The sequence below is a fragment of the Acinonyx jubatus genome, chromosome E1 (genome assembly GCF_027475565.1).
Source record: "Acinonyx jubatus isolate Ajub_Pintada_27869175 chromosome E1, VMU_Ajub_asm_v1.0, whole genome shotgun sequence".
In the NCBI taxonomy this organism is placed as follows: Eukaryota; Metazoa; Chordata; class Mammalia; order Carnivora; family Felidae; genus Acinonyx; species Acinonyx jubatus.
Genome location: NC_069397.1, coordinates 40,481,539 through 40,502,152, shown reverse-complemented (window position 1 = coordinate 40,502,152; position 20,614 = coordinate 40,481,539). Strand labels below are relative to the sequence as shown.

Sequence of the window (20,614 nt, the reverse complement as noted above, 5' to 3'; positions counted from 1 at the left end):
GAGGAGCTGGGGGTGGTGAAGGGTTGAACCAGATCAACATCGTGGAGGCTCCAAGCACCCTAAATCACTGGAGGTGGGGTACACAGGGTGTGCAACCAGTCAGAAGTCGGGGCAGGGAGCAGGTGCACAGTGTAACAGAGATCCCTCTGTCTCCCCTTTGAGCAGGACTGACGGGCCAGGTCAGAGGTCAGGGGACTTGGAACACTGGCTGTGGAGTTACCTTGGCAACCCATAGCCCTCAATTCCAGGAAACCTTCCTCCGAAATGTTGCAGAGGCAGAGAGCAAAGCCACCTCCATTCTCTGCCAGGTGATGTGCAAGAGGCCACCGTCACCTGGGCAGTCAGGTCCTGAGAGGAACAAGGAGAGACCGAAGGTTCCAGGGAGGGGAGATGCTTGCCTCATGAACCTGGAGGAGAATCCTTCCCAACATGGACCTGCCCAGGAAGATTTCCCCAGAAACAGACATGAGACTGACCTTGCGGAAAGAATACGTTCTCTGGGCAGAGAAGGGGAAAAACATGTCAGTCAAAGGAAACAGAAGGTACAAAGGTACAGAAACTTGAAACAGCTCAGCATGGGCAGGGAATGACCAAAAGGTCGGTGAGTTTGGTATGAGGTGGGGACAAAATGGGGGCAGAAGAGGTAAGATAGGGAAGTTTTGTGTGGCACATGGGTTTTTTTTTTTTAATGTGAAATTTATTGTCAAATTGGTTTCGATACAGCATCCAGTGCTCATCCCAACAGGTGCCCTCCTCGATGCCCATCACCCACTTTGTGTGGTACATGTTTTAAGCAAGGCAGTAATTGCAGGTAGATGGTGAGGTATCTGGGAGCCTGGGAGAGTTAAACCAGGTAAATTGGTAACAAAAAGGTCAGCTTATCCAGAAATATTTATACATCCAGCTGTAGTTTGGTTTTGGTTTTGGTTTTTAAAGATTTTATTTTTAAGTAATCTCCACACCCAGTGTGGGGCTTGAACTCACAGCCCCGAGATCAAGAGACGCACGTTCCACAACTGAGCCACACAGGGGCCCCTCGTCCAGTTGTATTTTGATATGGAAACTCAAAGGGTTTTCCTTTCCCTTGTTCTTTAAAGAGGTAGGAGTACAGGTGCTCTCTCTAAAATGGTGAGAAAGTTGGGGTCCTCCATCCCAAAAATTGGGGCCCTCCATCCCCAGGGAAGCAAGCCCTTGGGGTTGGGTCCTCAAGGAAAATGGAACTGGTTTTTCTTCTTTCTTTTGTAACTTTTTTTAAACGTTTTATTTTACTTTTTGAGAGACAGGGAGAGACAGAGCTTGAGCACGGAAGGAACAGAGAGAGAGGGAGACACAGAATCCGAAGCAGGCTCCAGGCTCCGAACTCTCAGTGCAGAGCCCGATGCGGGGTTCAAACCCACAAACTGCGAGATCATGACCTGAGCTGAAGTCGGACACTCAACCGACTGAGCCACCCAGGCGCCCCAGAACTCGGTTTTTCTTTCGCTGATCTGGTTTTCATACTCTGCAGAAGCTCTTTGTGGAAGAAAGTATTTAAAAAATTTTTGATTTAAAAAATGTTTTGAAAACATTTTGATGAACACACACACAACAGTTGGTAAATACATGTAGAAAGCATAAAGGAGTGTACTGTGACAAATCCACTTCCCTTTCATCCTTCAGGTCCCCTTCACAGTCCCCTCCCCAAAACAAGAGCTTTAACCAGTACCTCTTGGGTCATCTGGGCTCTTGTCAGGGCTATTGTCGGTGAGAGAAAAAGGAGAGAATAGGGCTTTTGCACAGGAGAGTGGGTGTGCCGTCAATCCCAGGGCAGGGCCCGCCTCCCAACTCTGCCCCAGCAAGGCTGGCCTCAGGGCCGCAGAAAGTGAACATAAGAGCAGTGACCACTGTCACCTGAAAACTAGTTGACCATTCCCCCCAGCCCCCACCCAAATCTCAGACTACAGGGTCTTCCCTAACCCTGAAGATGAGAACCCCCACGAGCATGCCCGTGAATGAATTTCCTGCCAACCAGGTACAAGGGCACCGAGCTTGTTATCTGATATAGAAGCATAAAGAAACATGACATTTCATACCTACTCCTGAGTGCTTGGGAGTAGAATCCACACCCAGCGCTCCCATCAACTGAGCAGTAACATAGAGAAGGGACTGGAGAACTCGTGGTCAAGACAGAGACAACAGGATTACCACCACGAAGGCAGAAGGGGTCATTGGGAATGGGCCTGTGTGGGATAAGAGGAAACAGAACCTAATGTCAAGGCCTAAGCCCTGGCCACAGGCAGCGCGTAACCCCGGGAACTCGGGTCCAGGCTCTTTGGTGAGTTATCGTCCCGGCTCCCAGCTAAGAGCACATCATTATGATGGCTCACGTTTCTTTGTCTTGACCTACCAAGCAGAAGTCAAGAATGTTCACTCTAGGGATGCCTGGATAGTCAGTCTGTTAAGGGTCCGACTTCGGCTCAGGTCATAATCCCACAGCTTGTGGGTTCAAGTCCCGCACGAGGCTCTGCGCTGACAGCTCGGAGCCTGGAACATGCTTTGGATTCTGTCTCCCTCTCTCTCTGCCCCTCCCCCGCTCATGTTCTGTCTCTCTCTCTCAAAAATAAATAAACATTAAAAAATAAATAAAAGAATGTTGGCTCCAGTAAGGTATCACAGGGCTCTCATGTGGGGAGGTGGGTCATGACTGGGGGAGAGCCCTTTGCCTTGGCTGGTGGGGAAGCAGGTGTATAAAAGGTGCCACCCCAACCATCTTCCCTAGGTGTCTTGCTGTCACACTGTTCCCTCTGATACCTCTTCGCAATTGTCACAAAAGGTGTCCCTTTTGAAGCATTACTCCGGAGACAGGACCACGTGTCTCTCATTAGGTATTATTTCCCTTTGAATAAACTTGACCCCTGGCCTCTGTGAATAGGATGAGTTTATTCCCTGGAGCCAGAGGCCACCCCCTGCCTGCAGGCTGAAGACTGGGCCCCAGAAAGCTGTGTCTCAGCCGGGTTGCTGCTACAGAAGCCCGGGGGTCAACCCTGTGCACACAGGTCATGCTCCACGCAGGTCTGCAGTGTAGGGCGACAGCTGTGGCAACAGTGTGGAGGTGTGGAGCAGCGCTGGGGTGTGGGGTGGACTCGATGAGGTCGGTGACCTCAAGGACAGAGAAAAAGGAATAAGTCTAAGATGTTGAAGAGCAGAGGTGACAGGACTGGGTGCCCAATTGGGTGTGGGTAGGCGAAGAAGAACACAGTGTTTTAAGTGACACAAAGGTTTCCTGTGACTGGATGGGTGATGGGGCTTTTCACCAGAAAGGGCATACATGAAGAGCAGCAAGTTTTTTTTTTGTTAATGTTTTTATTTATTTTGAGACAGAGAGAGACAGAGCGTGAACAGCGGAGGGGCAGAGAGAGAGGGACACACAGAATCCGAAGCAGGCTCCAGGCTCTGAGCCATCAGCACAGAGCCCGACGTGGGGCTCGAACTCACGAACCGTGAGGTTGTGACCTGAGCCAAAGTCGGACGCTCAACCGACCGAGCCACCCAGGCGCCCCGAAGAGCAGCAAGTTTAAGGGGGAACCAACGAGGTTGAGTTTGAGGTGCTCATGGGAAGTCCCAGCACAGAGGCTTAGAAATAGGCCAATTGGCTCTATGGGTCTGGAGCACAGGAGAGACGTTCTAGGCTAGACATAGACATTTCAGCCAACAACAGTATTAGCAGTTAAAGAGAGGCTGAGATCACCCCAGGGAGGACTTCTGGAAAGAGAAGAGAGGAGGCCCAAGATGGCATCCTGGAAAATGCCAAGGTCTGGGCCTATGTGGGCTGGTGGGGGAGCAGAGGTAAAGGAGCCAGCATATGAGACTGAGAAGCAGCATGGACAGGGAGGGGTCAGAATGTGGGGAAGTCAAGGCAGGAGTAGGTGGTGTTGTCAAATGCCACCAAAAGGTCCAGAAAGTAGGCGCCTGGAAAACCCCGTTGATTCTGCATTTAGAAGTCACTGGTGACCTTTGTCAGAGCAATGTCTGTGGCTGTGGGCCGGCAGAGGGAGGGCAATGGGTCGAGAGTGACTGGGGAGGCAGAGGAAGCAGACCCAGGAAGGATAGAACATGCCTCGGAAGAAGGGGTTTTTGAAAAGGCACAGACTGAGAGAGAGAGAGAAGACCCTGCCAGGGAGATGCAGGGTCCCCAGGAAGGCTTAGCAAGATGAGAGTTGAGAAGAAGAGCCAATAAAGAGGGAGAGATAAAAGATACAGACAGAGGAGTGGATAACTGAAGGAGAACCTTCTGGAGGGGAGCCCGAAGGGTGGGGTCCCCCTTAAGCAGGTAAAAAGGCTGTGGAATTAATGAGACCATCCTCATCATGGAACAAAGAAGCTGTCATGGAGGCACCAAGTTCCTTTTCTTTTATAGGGGTTTAAGTTTTCTCAAACCCCCTTTGCATTGTATAAAGTCTACAAGGATGAGTTAACAATTATCACATAACTGCACCAACTATAGAAGAGCCGCACTGTTGGGATTTTTCTTCAATCAGCATCTGACCTTCCCAAGTGATCTGTTAAGTGCTCGTTAAATAAAATGCTCTTCCATTCTGGAGGAAAAAGACCAGTTAGTGGCCAGAGAGCCCTCCTCATTTTCCCAGCAACCTCAGCAGAAAGTGTGGGAGGGAAAAGGGAGGAGGGAGGCATGCAGATGTGGGGTTCTGATTGGAGCAGCTCAGAAACGGCCTCACCTCATCGGGCCAGACTCCCCACAGGGGTCCTCCCCCAGTCCCTGCCAGGAGTTCAGGCCACCATCATTTCTGACTTCCGACCCACTGCCCATGGCCAGGTCTTCTGTCAACTCTGTGCTTTGTAGCTGGGGCAGAGGGAATGTTCTAAAAGGCAAATCTGACATTTGTCACTCTCTTGCCCCAAGTCTGTCCATGGCTCCCCGTTTCTCTTAGAGTAACCATGGCTTGCAAGAACTCCCTCCCTCGTCTGTTCCCTGCTTGCCCCTCCGGGCTCTCCCTATAGCCCACATGCCTCTCATTGAACTTGGGTATTTGGATGGTGCCACCTTGTCACCTCTTGGTCTTTGATCATGCTGTTTCCTCAGCCTGGAAAATTCTCTCCACTGTCCTCATCCCCAGTTTGGACATCATGTCTCACAGGAGCCCTTCCCAAACCCAAGTCAGGAGCCCCTGCTATTGTTGCCCTCCCACCTCCCTTTTAACGGTCCTTTACTGGCCTCACTTGCCCGAGGACAAAAAATGTGCGTCCTATTCACTGGTGTATCCTAGTGCCTTGCATGTGCCTGGCCCTTAGAAGGCACGCTGTAAATCTTCATTGGAAGCATGAAGGAATCTTCTTGTACTTGGAGCTGGGGCCCTTCCTGGGGGCCACAGGAGAGCAGAGGCAGGTGAGTACATGTGCTCCTTCCAGGGCGTTCTAGTGTCTACATTCCCAGGGAAGTCCCAGTTATGCCCTCTGACCCAAGCCTCAGGGCTCCCCTTGTCCAGCTCCTCTTAGGGCGATGAGTCCATGTCCTAAAGATTTTAGCACTGGGGCACCCGTCCCTTCAGAATTTAACATCCTTGATAAGTATTCACTCCTATCGCTTGATCACAAATGTGACGCCAACACACTAAGCTGGCCTCAGTGGTCTAAGGAAGAGATTGGATTGGGGTAGGGGGCTGGAGGTCCACCTTGTAGCCCTCCTGACCCCAGCTGGGTGGATGTTCTAATGGTCCACAGGTCCATCTTACCTCCTCTTATTTGAGGCTGGGGCAGGTGGTGTCATCCCTACGGTGACACATAGAGACACAACCACACACAGTTACGTTTTCAGACAAATGCTGGCGAGCATTTGCACCCACTCACACATATGACGGCACACAAGCGCTCACGCTCTTTGGTGTGGACATGGGTTTTGAGGTCATAAGCTTCATGTCAGTGTGATGGGGAGGGGGGAGGGGTGGACGCCAGCATCCCTTTATTCCATTTCCCCCAGCAGTGACCACTGTGCGGTTGACCATAAGAAGAGTCAGCCTGTAGCGGAGAAGTTAAATTACTTACGTCGGAGAAAGAGAAGTACAAAGTCAGTGTCAGAGCCCACAGCTGGTCATGACATCCTTTTTCTCCTCTGTCTCAGTCTTCAGTCACTCCTTGTCCTCAGTCTCCTTCTGTGTTGTCACTCCTTTCACCCCAGGCAGGCAGTGCCACAAAGTAACGCAGCTGTCACTGGCCCGCTGTCCTCGCTGAGGTCTTCCTCCCTGTTCTTTGGAACCTAGTTTCTCTCCAGCTTACTGATGTATCCCCACCCACTGTTTGATTGACCTAGAAGTGAACTTGGGCTTGGGGCAGCACAGAAGGTAGCAGAAGCTTCTGTGATGCCTGAGTTCCCTAGACAGGGTCTCCCTCTGGTCAGAGGCTGAGCGGAAGCCCAAACTGGTTTCCTGAACTTCACCTCCTGGCCTGGCCTGGGCTTCCAGCAGGCAGAGGTCACTTCTCTCCATTGTTTCTCATTGTCCCCTCTTTGAAGAGAGACAGAGAGAAGGAAAAAAGAGAGAGAGAGACAGAAAGGGAGTGAGAGAGGGTGGCTGAAGTTTCGCATTGTTATCGGGGATAGACAGACAAGAAAGTGCAAAGGAGTTACCAGAGGCCACATCCATTCTCCGGGTCTCAGAAACTTTACCAAATTGAGTCCCTGGGTCCATACCTTCACTTACTTAACCCTCCACCTACCCTCAACCCTTCCTAAAAGACTTGTCAATTAAAAAAAAAAAAATCAGGTCCTGGTTGGGTCCATTTTTTATTAATTTTGAATAGGTAATACAGTCACATGGCTCAAAATTCAAAATATACAAAAGGGTATATAGTGTGCTAAGTCTCCTCCCTGCCCCGTCCCCACCTCCCGGTTCCCCTCCCCAAAAGTATCACTAGCCTCTTGTGAATATGCATATACAAGTGAATATGTATTTATTTTTTTGAAGTTTATTTATTTTGAGAGACAGAGAGAGAGAGAGAATGGGGGAAGGGCAGAGAGAGAGAGAGGGAGGAAGAGAGAGAGTCGAAGGAAGCTCTGCACTGACAGTCCCAATGTGGGACTTGAGCTCACAAACTGTGAGATCATGACCTGAGCTGAAATCAAGAGTGGGACGCTTAACCAACTGAGCCACCCAGGCGCCCCCACGTGAATATGTACTTATAGTTTCCTCCCTTCTACAACCCAGAGGGGAGGGGCACTACATACACCTTGCTGTTTGCATTGGAAGATCATTCCATATTAGTATACAAAGAGAGAGAATTCTTTTTATAGCTGCATAGTAAGGCGGTACAAGAATTTAGTTAACCAATCCTCTAGGAAAGGATGTTTCTGTTGTTTCCAATCTCTCACTATTGGTATACTCATCCCTCACCCAGACCCCCTTGAAGGACAGCGTGGTGGGAGTCACACCCGGCCCCGCCCAGCTCATTTGCATGGCCACCTGTGTTGGACACCTCTAGGTTGCTGGAATTCTTGGGTCTCACTGCTTCTCACCATTGGTACCCACCAGCCTTCCATGTCTGTTGCTGCGGGGTAGAGGTCACTGGTCACATACACCACTGGCAAAAATGACCGCTCCTCATTACCACTGCACCCACAAATCCACCTCAAATGCTAACTTGAGCGGCTGCTGTCTGTGTGAGCATCCTCTGCTGGAGACTTCGAGGCAGGTGAATACAAAGGGGCGGAGGGAACTTCCTCGGGGAATTACAGCCTGTCCCAGGACAGGGGTGGGGACAACTCCTAGTCCGGTTTGTGACAGACACAGGGGACAGACAGGGATTGTCCTCTCAAACTAGATGTCCCTTGCATTTTGAGACTTCCACAGGCATAGAGCCAGGGGAGGAGACCTAAGTTGAGAAATCAAGGCTAGGGGAGCATCGGGACAGAGGAGCATCTTCTCAGGGCTGGGAGGGAAATCTCAGGATATAAGAACAGGTGGGAAATGAAGAAGAAACAGTAGGCAAAAGGGAGAAGGAGGGAGAGAAGGAGGCCTTGTATAAGAGGAACATGGGCTAAGGAACCCCTTCTAGCTCATCCGTGGATATGTAGGCCTGGCAGGAACCCTGCCCTGGGGCTTCTAGGGGACTATCCCCAGTGCAGAAACGCCACCCTCACCTCCCAAGTGAGGGACTGAGGAGGCTCAGGAGAAACCTGGAGATGGATTAAAAAGATTTGGGAAAGCCAGAAATAAAAAAACAAAAACAAAAACAAACCCACAAAAAACAGGAGTCTTCTGGAAAAAGCTTGGCCATCAGTCCAGGCTTCAGCTGGCCACTCTCTCTGGGACAGGAACCCAGCAGGTCTGGGGCCAACAAAGCTGAGTTGTGTCTCTGCCCCTCCCCCAGGGTCAGGCGTCACAGGCTCAGGATGCTCCCAGCAGGGAGGGGGTGTCAGGGAGGGCCATACAGAGGGGTCTTGGGAGAAAAGAGGGTACCAGGCTGCCTGGCCCAGTGCCCACTGTTCCCCTCCCCACACACCCTGGCCCTGGAGCCCCTGGCCACATTCCCCATCCCAGGGACCCCCCTAGCTGTGAGAGAAGCCCCCGTGGGAGAAGGCAGGGAGGTCTGGGGCACAGGCAGCAGCCTGGGGGAGGCAGGCCATGGGATTGACCTCGCAGGCCCCAGCATCCTGGTCCCCCCGGAAATAGACGGAATCAGGAGAATCGAAGGAAGGGTCCTGGTCAAAGAAGTTGTAGGGTCGGAGGAAGAAGCCCACACCGTTCCCCACAGTCACCGTGTTGGGAATGTCTTCTGCATGTGGGATGTGCAGGAAGCCAGCTGTCACCCAGGCCACCAAGTCCTGGCAGGGGAGAAGAAAGATGATCCTGAGGCCTGGCTTTGCGAAGGACATGCCTGCCTCCTCCAGTAGCCCTGTATGTACAGATCCACCTTGCCAGCCCACCTTTCCATGAAAGGATCTTAAGTCTTTAAACAGTTTTCCCACTGGCCCAGGAGTCCGAGCATAGTCAGCTTCATACTGGGAGCAGCCCCTGCCTCCCTCTCCCAGCCTGTGCTCTCCATTTCGGACATGTTTCATCATGCCACCATCAGCCTATCCACCCCCAGAGGAATGACGCCCACAGGCTACTTTAGCTAGCCTCTCTCTCGCTCTCCACGTGTCCCCAGCTATGATTGAGAGGAGGATGGAGTGGGGAGACCAGGGCTTAGGAGGCAAAAGTGTCTGACATTCAGAAATTAATCTTTTAGAGGTCAAGCCAGAAATGAGAGAAGCTTTACACACAAGAAGTGTGGTCTTCCAGCCCTCCTTGAATCCTGAGGCCCCAAAAGGACAAAGTCCATGAAGCTAAGACTCAGAAAGCCACAGGGTCTCCAGGATGGGTTGGGGCCTCGGCCAGCGTCTGCAAATGAACTCCCATGAGGTAATGGTGGATCCGCAAAAGCACGGAAGGCAGGAGTCAGCTCCGCCCCTGGGGGACCAGATGGGTTTCAGGGAACTAAAGAAAAGGTGGGGCTCCTCTTTGTGCCCCTGTCTCCCTCCCCTCACCCTCCCACAGTCAACTGACCTCTCCAGCAATGGTCTCATTGTTGATGAAGTCGGTGAAATCCACAGTGGGGGCCCAAGGGTCGTTCTGATTGTAGACGCTGGTGCTGCTGGGTTCCTCCTCCTTCCGCCGAGTCACTGCCAGCTGGTACCTAGGGAGGCACTGGTCAGGCCTCCATGGTCACTAACCCTGTCCTGCTGCCTGATTATGATGGAAGGGGGGCTGAGTGCACAGACCTCCGGCTTCCCATCTCACTCGTACCGTGACTCTGGTGCTACCTCAGTGGGTCAGCCAACCTCTTTCCACATCCTGCTTTCTGATCATCCCCCTGCCATTTCACAGCATGGCGTCTCCCCCCATCCAAAATGAGGAAGGGGTCTCCCGCCTGGGCCTTAGCCTTCCGCAGGGAACATATGCCCGGTGCATGCATTTTGGCAACTGGGAAATCCTAACGGAGCTCCCACCTCTCCCTCAAATACAGTTTCAGCTGGGTTCCCACTCCTTCTCACTCCTCCCCCAGCCCCTCTCTGACACCCTGCCGCTCACCTTCCCCAGCTGAAGGCTCTCTCCATGGAGCTGTTCTGGGGCAGCGGCTCCCCAGCAAAGCTGAGCATCTGGATGCGGTAGCCCCGCGGGTGACCCCACTTGTTGCTGTGGTTGCTGGCCAGGTACACGTAGCGGGGTGGGGTGCCTCCCAGGGGGAAGGCGGCCTGCTCCTCAGTCTCCAGCAGCTTCCGGGTCACCTGCAGCCTCTGCATCTGGTGCTCGGGGCTCCAGGGTACCGCCGTGGGGACATAGGACGTGTCCTCAGCCCAGACCCAGTTCTCCAGTCCTGCCGGGGTGGGGTGGAGGTGGGCGGGAAGGAGGGCTGGTCACGCAGCTGCCCTGTCCCCTCTGGACTCTGTCCCCTCCCCTCCACTCACTGCTTCAGAGTGGGGCCAAAGAGAAACCCAGAACTGGGTGTGCCCCCTGCTCCCCTTCCCTCTCCCCAAGATATCCCTGATCTTTCAGCCAAAGCTGTTGACCTGTAAAGTATTTCCTCAAGGATTTCATTCATTACTCCTTCACACTTATTAATGGAGAGACTGTGCTCAGCCCTGGGACACACGGAGGAATGCAATCCTGTGCTTTCCCTCCTGCTCTCACGGAGGCTGCAGCAGGCAAAGCCCTGGCTGGCTTGCTGTGCGAGAGGAGCACATTCACGGTCCAAGGTCACAGGAATACAGGCGCAGGCCGGAAAAGGGGGCCTTCCTGGGTGCCTTTCAGCCTTGTATCAGGACATACGACCAGCACAGCAGGGCGTTCTAGGCAGGGACGAAACATGAGCAAAAGCATAGAAGCCTGACTCGGGTGTGACTGGGGTGACTCGTGTGTCCCGGGCCTCGGAGGGGGTGGGCGTGGCTAAGACAGCCGGGGAGGAGCCTGAAAGGCGGGCTGGAGCCGCACTCTTGAGGGGAAGGGCCTTGCACCCTCTGAGTGCGGATCTTATAGGTGATGGGGAAACTTAGAGCTACCCAGGGGAGCATGCAGGCACAGGCTGGTAGGTGGCCCCTGGACCTGAGAGGAAGAAGAGTGGAAACAGCAGAGAGAAGGCTGGCCCAGCAAGGCTTTGACACATTTTGGAGGCAGACCAGAAAAAAAATGGGTGATTGACTTAATGTGGGGAAGAAAAGTGGAAAGACAGACTCCAAGACCTCACGTATCTTTGGCTCTCTCGGTGACCACTAACCCCAGGATCTATCTGAACACTCCACAGCACCTATGCTATAAAGTGTATTGTGCCCAGAGAGAGATGGAATTTCAGGGAGGAGGGGGGCTTCATCTCCCAAGGAAATGTACAACCTGGGGTATTCCATGACGGGCCTGCATGTGCCAGGGACTTGGCACAATGCAAACAGAGCCTCCAAAACCTCAGCACCACAGGCCACACACAGAGAAATGAACTGAAAAATGAAGGGCTGCCTCCCTGAAGTGGGGCCTGTATAAGAGGGAGGGAGGGAGGGAGGGAGGGAGGAGGGCAAAGGGGACCTTGTGAGCCCAGAGGCTGCCTCCTCCCTGAGCTTTGCCATTTCTCAAGATTTTCAGATGAGGTCATGTGGAGGGAGGGTGACATTGCTCTCAGCCAATGAGCTAAGATCCAAATAAAATTCAGCAGCCAACTTTCTCCCGTCCAACAAAAGTGGAAGTATGAAACTCCCAAACCACAACTCATGCTCAGATCTGCCTTTCCTGATAACTTCCAGAAAACCCAAAGCAAACAGACAACTTTTCAATCCCCTCTTCTGGAATCCTTGTTTCTGCTGGAATATCTTACCTGCTACATCCAGATCCACCTTGAAGTGGGCGCTGTGGGTGTGGACGGTGCCCAGCGTGTGCTCCCCAACCTGGTTCCCGTACCTTCGGGCAGCACCAAAGAGAAACGCTGAGCTGATATAGCCGGTGGCATGGAATCGGACCTCTATGGCCCCGCTGGAATGGAAGACCATATCCCACAGATAGTCATAATTGAGCAAGGTCGACACAGATCTGAGGACCAGCACTGTCTCTGCAAGACCCCCAAAATAGTGGGAGTAGAAATTTGAGTGGTGTCGTCTCAGGGGGAGGCCCTGGTTCTGTTCAAACACACAAATGGCATCACGCATTGTCTTAGGGGCTTGGGACTCCAGAAGGAAGTGCCAGTCCACGTAGGTGGCCAGGTAGGGGCAGTCCACCCCCCGGGTCAGGGGAGTGGAGTACTTGCCCATGCCAAAGTTGCCATCGATATAGCGGGTGAGCAATGCTGCGGGGGAATTTCCACCATAGATGGCCAAGGCCTCCTGGAGACTGATCTCATAAGCTAGTCGTTCTCCCCGGAAGCGGATGTCAAAGATCCTTGGGCCGCTGAAAGCTCCAAGGCCAAAGGAGAAAGTCCACAATGAGGAGGCCACTTGACTCCCCTGGACACTGAAGCGGGGGCCCTGGGGGTGCAACTGCAGAGGAGGACTCGGACCCCGAGGCACCTGGGACTTCAAGGACCAGGACCCACCTGTGCCATTGTCTGGGATCAGCACCACATTCACCAGGCCGGCCTCAAACTGGTCTTCCAGCTGGGCCAAACTCTCATAGTAGCGGCCTTGAAAGAACACCTTCTGGATGGTCCAGTGGGCAGGCTCCAGAGCCTTGTGGTCTACCAGCAGCTCCAACCCCACGGGGTGCAGGAAAAACCCAGCCCCTGAGATGTTGTAGTAGAGGCCAAACCAGGTGGCCCGGTCCCCTGACTGCAAACCTTGGGGGGCCGTGTTCATCGTCACCAGGTTCCGTCCTTGGCGTTTATAGAAACAGCAGTGGTGGAGGAGACCAGCAGCCTGGGGCAGCTCTCTGTCGAAGATCAGCTGGTCTATGTCCCGGTACTCTCGCATCAGCATGGGGCGTCGGTGATAGGGCAGGGGGCCCCCGTGACGCTCCACCGTCACATCCCGCAGGTAGGAGGGGTGCGGCAGCGGCCCCACCACCAGCTCACTCACGTTGGGCTGGGGTTGTCCGCCAAAGAAGACGATGGCCAGTGCCTCCCGGGCGGGCGGGGGACTCCCCCTGTCCAGGTGGGCCAGGGCAGCAGCCTTGGGGGGCAGCTGCAGCTCCACCGAGAAGACGCAGTTGTCCGAGGGGCGGGCCTGGGCTGCGTCCACCAGGCCTGGCCCCAGCTGCTGGGTCAGGAAGCTCATCACAGCCGTCAGCTCCTCTGGGCTCAGGTCCGCAAACAGCTGGCTCTGGCTGGGGGGTGTCCGGGGCTGGGCACTGGGGGAGACAGAGGGGCAGCGGGGAGGCTGGCCGGGTTCACCCCCATCTCCTCCCCTGCCAGCTAGCAGGACACACACCAAGGCAAAAATTGTGATGACAGCCAGAGCGAGGAGTACCAGAGTGGTCTTCTGGTTCATTGTCAGTGACAGCAGGACAGAGAATTGAGCTGGAGTGGAGACGTGTATTCTCAGGTCAGCAGAGGAAGGTCTCTTAGCTTCTATACAGGGGTCTCCTGGACTCTGGCTAAGGTTCCGGGTATTCAGCGGTTCAGGATACTGAGGGTGGGGAGGGTGGGAAGGACATGGGAAGGCTGGGGAGGGGGCGGGGCAGGCTGGGGTTGGGGGGCGGGCCAGAAGCAGGGCGGCAGAGATTTCCACAGACCTTACATGGCTTTGTCTTCCAGGCTCCAAATCAGACTCTGCTTTCTGGGTCAGGGTTGGAACTGGGGAGAGCTGGGGTAGGCAGAGGAGAGTGGGATTTCAAAATAATGCAACTGATCAGCCAGAACCTGGAAAAGCACCACCAGTAAGGAGCTGGGTGGGTCTGCACAGAGCAGACCCCCCCGTCCCCTTCAGCCTGGCTTCTTCCCCCAACCCCCACCTTCCCAGGGCCAGATGTTCCCTTTCCTGTAACTTGGAGCTATTGTTCTCCTTCCAAGGAAACCCCCACCACCAGCCCTGTAGCTTCCCAAGCAGCATTCCTTGGCCAGGTCTATCCTCCTTGCCCTCTCTTCTTCCATTGCTAATTTCCTTAGCCAGAGTCCTTAATATTCCCCGGGGGGGGGGGGGGTGAGGGTTGGAGGGGGCACGGGGGTTGTGGGGGGGAGAGGGGGGAAGCCAGATTCTAGATACTTCAAAAGTCAAATAGAAGAAATTCAAGCAATAAAAATCTTGTAATACCTTTTATTATAAATCACACACACCATCTATTTTTACAAAATTCCATCTATTCTTCCATTTCAATGCATATGCATAAAGAAATGTCTGGCATAATATTCACCAAATGTGAACACTAGCTATTTCTGAGTGGTAGAATTGTGATGTTTTTGCTTGAATATTTTAATAATATCATTTGTATAAATTCATCATTTAAAATGAACTGAAAATAGGAATTAATGGAGGGGATATATAAGGGTATAGTATGGGAGGCTGTTTCCTAAGGAACATTAATAGGTAAGAGTCAAGGGAGCAGGAAGAGAGAACAGAGAGAAAGGTGCAAACATCTCAGCAACCTCCCTCCATGTCCTACCACACCCTTGGGGCTAAAAGTCCTGGTAAAAGAAAGGGGGCAAGTCTGGGACACAGGCCGCCAGGTGGGGGACACAGGCCACAGGGTTGACACTGCAGAGCCCAGCATCCTGGTCCTTCTCAAAGTAGACGCTGCCAGGGGAGAAGATAGAAGGATCCTCATCAAAGAAGTTATAGGGTCGGAGCAAGAAGCCAACTCTGTTCCCCAGAGTCACAGTGTTGGGGACATCCTCAGCATGGGGGATATGCAGGAAGCTGGCTGTAACCCAAGCCACCAGGTCCTGCAGGAAGAGGAAGAGGCTGAAAGACTTTGGAGGCAAGACCCAGAGAACCACCCCCCCTCAGCCACGATGCCCAGCCCCTAGCCTCAGCCTTGCTTCCACCTCTGCCCAGCCCTGGACCCACACTGTAGGCGGGGTGATCCTGTGAGAAGCGTCGGAGTGGTCAGGGTCTCAGAGCTAATCTCACCCCAAGAGGAATGACCCTTGTTGGCCCCTGAGTCTGAGAACTGGAAACCTACCATGCCCTCCAACCTATGGTCAGGGACTGGGCAGCCAAGACATTGGGCATAAATTGACCCTCTCCTCTGCCTCTGGGGCTACCAACCTCTCCTAAGAGGGTCTCATTGTTGATGAAGTCAGCAAAGGCCATGGTGGGTGTCCAGATGTCATTCTGGTAATAGATGCTGCTGCTCTGTGATTCCTCCTCCTTCCTCCGGGTCACCACGAGCTGGTATCTGACCAGGAATGTTGAAGGAAGGTGGTGTCAGAAAATGTCAGGGTCCGTTACTGGCCTAGAAGTCTTTTGGATCAGATTCTGTGTGAGACCACTCCCCATTCCATATCTACTTGGATCTTCGAGGTAGGGGGGTGAATGGTAAGCTAAGGGTAGTGAGTTGGGGTCTCCAAGAGCTGGGATGGGGAAGCGGACCAGTCCTTCCCTACCACCCAGTGCCCAGAGCCCTCCTCACCTCCCCCAGCTGAGGGCCCTCTCCATGTCGCTCTCCAGGGGCATGTGAATGCCGAGGGGGCTGTGGATCTGGATTCGGTACCCGCGCTGGTGACCCCAGACATTAGTCTGGTCGCTAGCCAGATAAAGGTAGCGGGGAAGGGGGTTTCCCAAGGAAAAAGCTGTCAGGTCCTCCCTTCCCAGGACCTGCCGAGTCAGCTGTGGGCGCTGCAGTTGGTGCTCTGGACTCCAAGGGGCTGCCACAGGTTTAAACACCACGTCTTCAGCTACCACCCAGTTTTTCAGCCCTGCCAGGGGGAGGAGGGGGGAAAGGAGGTCCACACCAGGTGAGACGGTCCCTTGGTTCCCCCACGATGCCCACTGCACTGGCCTGACAAGGGGCAGCAGAGCTCATCAGAGAGCACTCTGTGCTGGGACCCAGGTCTGGATTCGAGTGCTGGCCCATCTTCTTTGAACCTGCCCTGTTCAGTATGGTTAAGATCAGAAATGGCTAGACCCATTTAAGTTAAAAATGCAGTTCCTCAGTCACACTAGCCACATTTTGAGTGCTCAGTTGCCACGTGATTAGTGGATAACGTATCCGACAACATAGATGGAGAATATCCATCACTGCAGAAAGTTCTATTAGCATCTGGTCTACCTAGTAGATCTTGGACCAATTCTTGGCTCTTCTGATTCTTTCTGAATCTCTACAGCGGGCATAGTAAGAGCTGTTCTGTAGCTGAGCTCTGTAAGTGGAAAAGAATATGCAGGTGGCTAGTTACATTCTTGTTAACTATGAAAGAGAGATTTGTCTTGGAGAAGCTGGCTGGAAACACCCAATCCCCTTCCCAGGGTGCTCTGCATATTTCTCCCAGCTCTGATATTTTGCTTCCTTTCTCCACAAGGTGGGGACCACTTTGGTTTTTCTTTTTCAGAAGTGAGTAGATTTAGATTTTATATTGGCTGAAACCTCCCCGGGATTCGATTGCACTCATAATGTACACTCCTCTTCCCACTTGGCACATGCGTATACTCTTTCTGCAGGCTCAGGCTGTCCGTTCCTTTAAACAGGACCTATTGTGAAGGCACCTGGCATGGTGCACAGAGCGCTGCACCGAGCCCAGTGCCTCTGCAGGCTGTTCCGTACGCAGGCGCCTGGGCTGCGCACTATAGGGACCCCTAGACAGGCTCTTTAATACCAGAAACGCTCAAGAGAAACTTCACATCAGAAAAGTCCTGTTCCAAATACGCCAAAGAATAGTTAATTAATATGCTCATTTCAAACACGGAATGTTCTTAGTTTTCCTCCCACCCCAAATCATGTCTTTATAATCAAGAGGATAAGAAAATGTGTCACAAGATGTGTAGTTACAGAGCATTATACTTGGCCAGTCCCTTCTTGTCCTATCTCCCCCCACCCTCCTTAGGCCAAAGGGCCGGAGACTTCTATTTTCCTTTCTGGGTCTCCTAGTCTTTATTAAGTTAGTTATTTTGTTCTTGATAAAAATCTGCCAGGAACAGTAAGTCCTCTCTGTGCTTTGAGCCCCACTTGAGAAATCCCTTTCTACACTTGCAGCACGACTTACATGCCTGCTGTGTCACTGGAGGGCTGGTTATGACATGTGCTGGCAGAGATGAAATGACCCTCCCCAGGAGGATGGTGGGGCCACTGTACTCTGTCTAGTTTTACGAAATCCTGTGAGGCAACCCCCAACTAGTGTCCCCACCCTTCTTATGCCCCAGGACCACCTCTACTCTGAAAACCTTGTTAGACTGCTTCCTTTTCCTGCTTTCCCCATAACCACTGACCCTCAGAATCCGTTAGGAAAATCTCAGAGCCCCAATTCCAGCCCCAAACGACAGGGCAAATTCACTACCCGCGGAGTCACTCGAGACTAAGGCAGCCAGGCACAGCCATTGCATTTAAACTAGTTTCACAATCGCTAGTTTCACAGCAAGTCAGGGGAGCCGGGTGAGGGCATCCCTCCTCTTGTGCCAGGTCAGCCCGGTGTTTTGGGCTGACTGCAGTTGAATACACACCAGTCCCTCTCTGTTGCCACAATATATCGTGGTACTAGCATGCCACTCTCTGCTTGTGGCTTGATTTGGGGGTCTCCCTTCCCTCTCCTCCACCCCAACTCTCAATCCTCACCCAAGCACTCACCTGCCACGTCCAGGTCCAGCTTGAAGTGGAAGGCATGCGTGTGCACCGCCCCCAGCACTCGTTCCCCCACGCGGTTCCCAAAGAGGAGGCTCTCCTCACCCCCACTCAGGAAAGCTGTGTTGATATAGCCTGTGGCATGGACCCGCCCTTCCAGAGCCCCATTTGGGTGCAATACAAAGTCCCAAATGTAGTCATAGTTGCCTACGGATGACACAGACCTGACTACAAGGGCCGAGCCAGCCAAACCACCATAGAAATAACTCTCAAGGTGATTGTGGTGCCTCCGAAGGGGTAGTCCTTGGGCCTCCTCAAACACGCATACAGCACCCGGGAGCAGCTGGACTGCCCCAGTGCCCACTAATATGTGGATGTCCACCATCGTAGATTGATAGGGGCAGTCCACTCCCCGAACCAAGCCCCGGCTGTGACGGCCAAGTCCATAGCTGCTATCCAAGTATCGGGTCATCATTGTCTTGGGTGAATCGGCACCATAGACAGACACACACTCCTGGACACTGACTTCGTAGGCCACTCGCTCGCCTTTGAACCGAATATCAAAAATCCTCATGCCGCTGAACACCCCGTGACCAAACGTAAATGTCCAGAGGGAGGACGCCACCAGGTTCCCTTGCACACTGTATCGGGAGCCCTGAGGTGAGAACTGAAGAGGGGGGAGAGGACCTGGGGGGGCTCGGGACTTCAGGGATGAAGCCCCATCCGGCAGGGGTAGAGGAATTCTAGCAACTTCCAGCCGGCCAGCCTTAAACTCCCACTCCAGCTGGCCCAAGTCTGCATAGTAGCGCCCAAGGTAGAAGACCCGCTGGACAGCCCAGCGGGCAGGGTCCAGGGCCCTGTGGTCCAGCAGTAGCTCCAGCCCCACTGGGTGAAGGAAAATCCCAACACCTGAGATGTTATGGTAGAGGGCTATCCAGGTAGCACGGTCCCCTGAGCGCAAGCCACTGGGGGTGGCATGCAGAGGTGCCAGAGTGGAGCCATTGTAGTTGAAGACAGAAGCCAGAAAGACTGGTGCCTTGGGTAGCTCCACCTCCTTCAAATGTTTCCACATCTGGGCAAACTCCGCTCCCAGCATGGGGCGTCGGTGATAGGGCAGGGGGCCCCCGTGACGCTCCACCGTCACATCCCGCAGGTAGGAGGGGTGCGGCAGCGGCCCCACCACCAGCTCACTCACGTTGGGCTGGGGTTGTCCGCCAAAGAAGACGATGGCCAGTGCCTCCCGGGCGGGCGGGGGACTCCCCCTGTCCAGGTGGGCCAGGGCAGCAGCCTTGGGGGGCAGCTGCAGCTCCACCGAGAAGACGCAGTTGTCCGAGGGGCGGGCCTGGGCTGCGTCCACCAGGCCTGGCCCCAGCTGCTGGGTCAGGAAGCTCATCACAGCCGTCAGCTCCTCTGGGCTCAGGTCTGCAAACAGCTGGCTCTGGCTGGGGGGTGTCCGGGGCTGGGCACTGGGGGATACAGAGGGGCAGCGGGGAGGCTGGCTGGAGCCACCTTGGCTGGTCAGCAAAATATAGGCCAGGGCAAAGATGGTAATGAGGGACAGTGCCAGGAACACAAGGACTACCCTGAGATTCATGGTGAACTCAGAAAGCTGAAATGTGAGTCCTACCAGCTGCTCCTTCCCCCTACTGACATCAAATCAGGGTTTATATTCAGTAGGATGGATAGGAATGGAGAAAACTCCACCCTGTGGGCTGGACAGGAAATTTCTGACTTTAATTTATATAATTCTGTTCCAATTTTCTGTTCCGTGGTTTGGCTCAAGGCACTACATCCACGTGCACAGCCTGTCCCCTGCCCCTGAACTCCTGGTGGCAGCACTGGTAAGAGTTCTGACCACTATCACTTAGACTAGACTCAAGGGATTAACTGTAAGCTCTACCTTTCACTCAGAATGGGTCTGAGGCAGAATGCAGATCTCAGATGCCCAGTGAAGTGCTGTGTGCTACACGCAGGCACGGAACTATCCGTTTTCCTACCTCCTAGCGGGCACTACCCCCGATATTCCCAGAACCCAGTTCAGCAAGAAGCACTTGGCCAGCTGCCAAAGGCCATGCCCCTGCTTTGTAATATCAGGCCTCCCACCTAGTTAGTGGGACAGAAGCAGTGAGCACCTGGGCTCAGCAGTCGGATTTGTACACCAACCGCCACCACCCCGTCCCTAAGCTGTGGGACCTCAGAGGAGTCACTTATCATGAGTTTCAGTGTCCTCACCTACAAAGAAGGGGTAAACTACCCAAGATTCATGAAAATTAAACACGGTCATGCACATAACGTGCTTAACAGAGCCCAACACAGGGGAGGCATTCAAAAACTGTTAGCTACTGGTACCAAGCTCTGAAACCAAATACAGCAAATGTTCCTCCACTGTTCAAGATCTCAAATCTCTTTCTGCAGACAATGAGGGGATCGCTGGATACCAGAAGGCTACTTTGCAAGGTAGAAGTTAAGGAAACTTTATTTCAGCTAGAGTCCTAGACAGCCCTCCAAGTCATTGGAAAACCAAAACCAGGAGTCCCTGGTATCTCCTCAAGAAATTTAAGCCACTACTCAGTGGGGAAAATTAGTATAAGGTATAGAAAATGACAGGGTAGGGTGTGCCTTGAGCCAGGTGATTCCCCACACGTGGAACTAGAGTGGCCTCTACTGGCAGTTCATGGGTATCACCAAGGAAGAGAGGAAGGAGCTGGGATCTTGAAAGGAGAGAGACAAGCAGCTTAGGTTCGGGAAGAGCAAACTTTCACGTTAATTCAGACTGAACACAAATGAAGGACCACCCCGGCCTCTGGGTTGGCAGAAATCTCAGTCTTCCCATTATTTTAGGGAAAAAAAGCTCAATTGGTATAAAAATCCCCAACAGGGTGGCTGGCGGTGTATGTGGAGGTGGGTGTGCCCATGTGCACGCACTTGAGTACGGGTATGTCCCTAGTCACCAGAGTATCGCACCA

At 53.3% G+C, this 20,614-nt stretch overlaps 2 protein-coding genes across 4 annotated transcripts; both read right to left on the bottom strand.

Annotated features, from left to right (window-relative positions):
* Positions 1 to 6,756: 6,756 nt before the first annotated feature.
* On the bottom strand, positions 6,757 to 13,578 carry AOC3 (amine oxidase copper containing 3). Of its 2 annotated transcripts, none has more exons than XM_053212050.1 (4): positions 11,830 to 13,578; positions 10,062 to 10,347; positions 9,537 to 9,666; positions 6,757 to 8,812 (listed from the first exon to the last, which is right to left on the bottom strand). In XM_053212050.1, exons 1-4 carry the CDS (start codon positions 13,427 to 13,429, stop codon positions 8,537 to 8,539), a joined length of 2,292 nt encoding a protein of 763 aa, XP_053068025.1. In that variant the 5' UTR covers positions 13,430 to 13,578; the 3' UTR covers positions 6,757 to 8,536. The 2 variants fall into 2 exon arrangements, with proteins under 2 accessions (XP_053068025.1, XP_053068026.1); XM_053212051.1 differs by lacking the exon at positions 11,830 to 13,578 and adding an exon at positions 10,541 to 11,795.
* A 604-nt stretch (positions 13,579 to 14,182) lies between these two features.
* AOC2 (amine oxidase copper containing 2) lies at positions 14,183 to 20,464 on the bottom strand. 2 transcript variants are annotated; one of them, XM_015069629.3, is made up of 4 exons: positions 17,655 to 20,464; positions 15,510 to 15,795; positions 15,146 to 15,275; positions 14,183 to 14,820 (listed from the first exon to the last, which is right to left on the bottom strand). In XM_015069629.3, the coding sequence occupies exons 1-4, from the start codon at positions 19,240 to 19,242 to the stop codon at positions 14,554 to 14,556; spliced, it is 2,271 nt and encodes a 756-aa protein (XP_014925115.3). In that variant the 5' UTR covers positions 19,243 to 20,464; the 3' UTR covers positions 14,183 to 14,553. The 2 variants fall into 2 exon arrangements, with proteins under 2 accessions (XP_014925115.3, XP_053068447.1); XM_053212472.1 differs by having other exon boundaries at positions 15,699 to 15,795.
* Between the last annotated feature and the right edge of the window lie 150 nt (positions 20,465 to 20,614).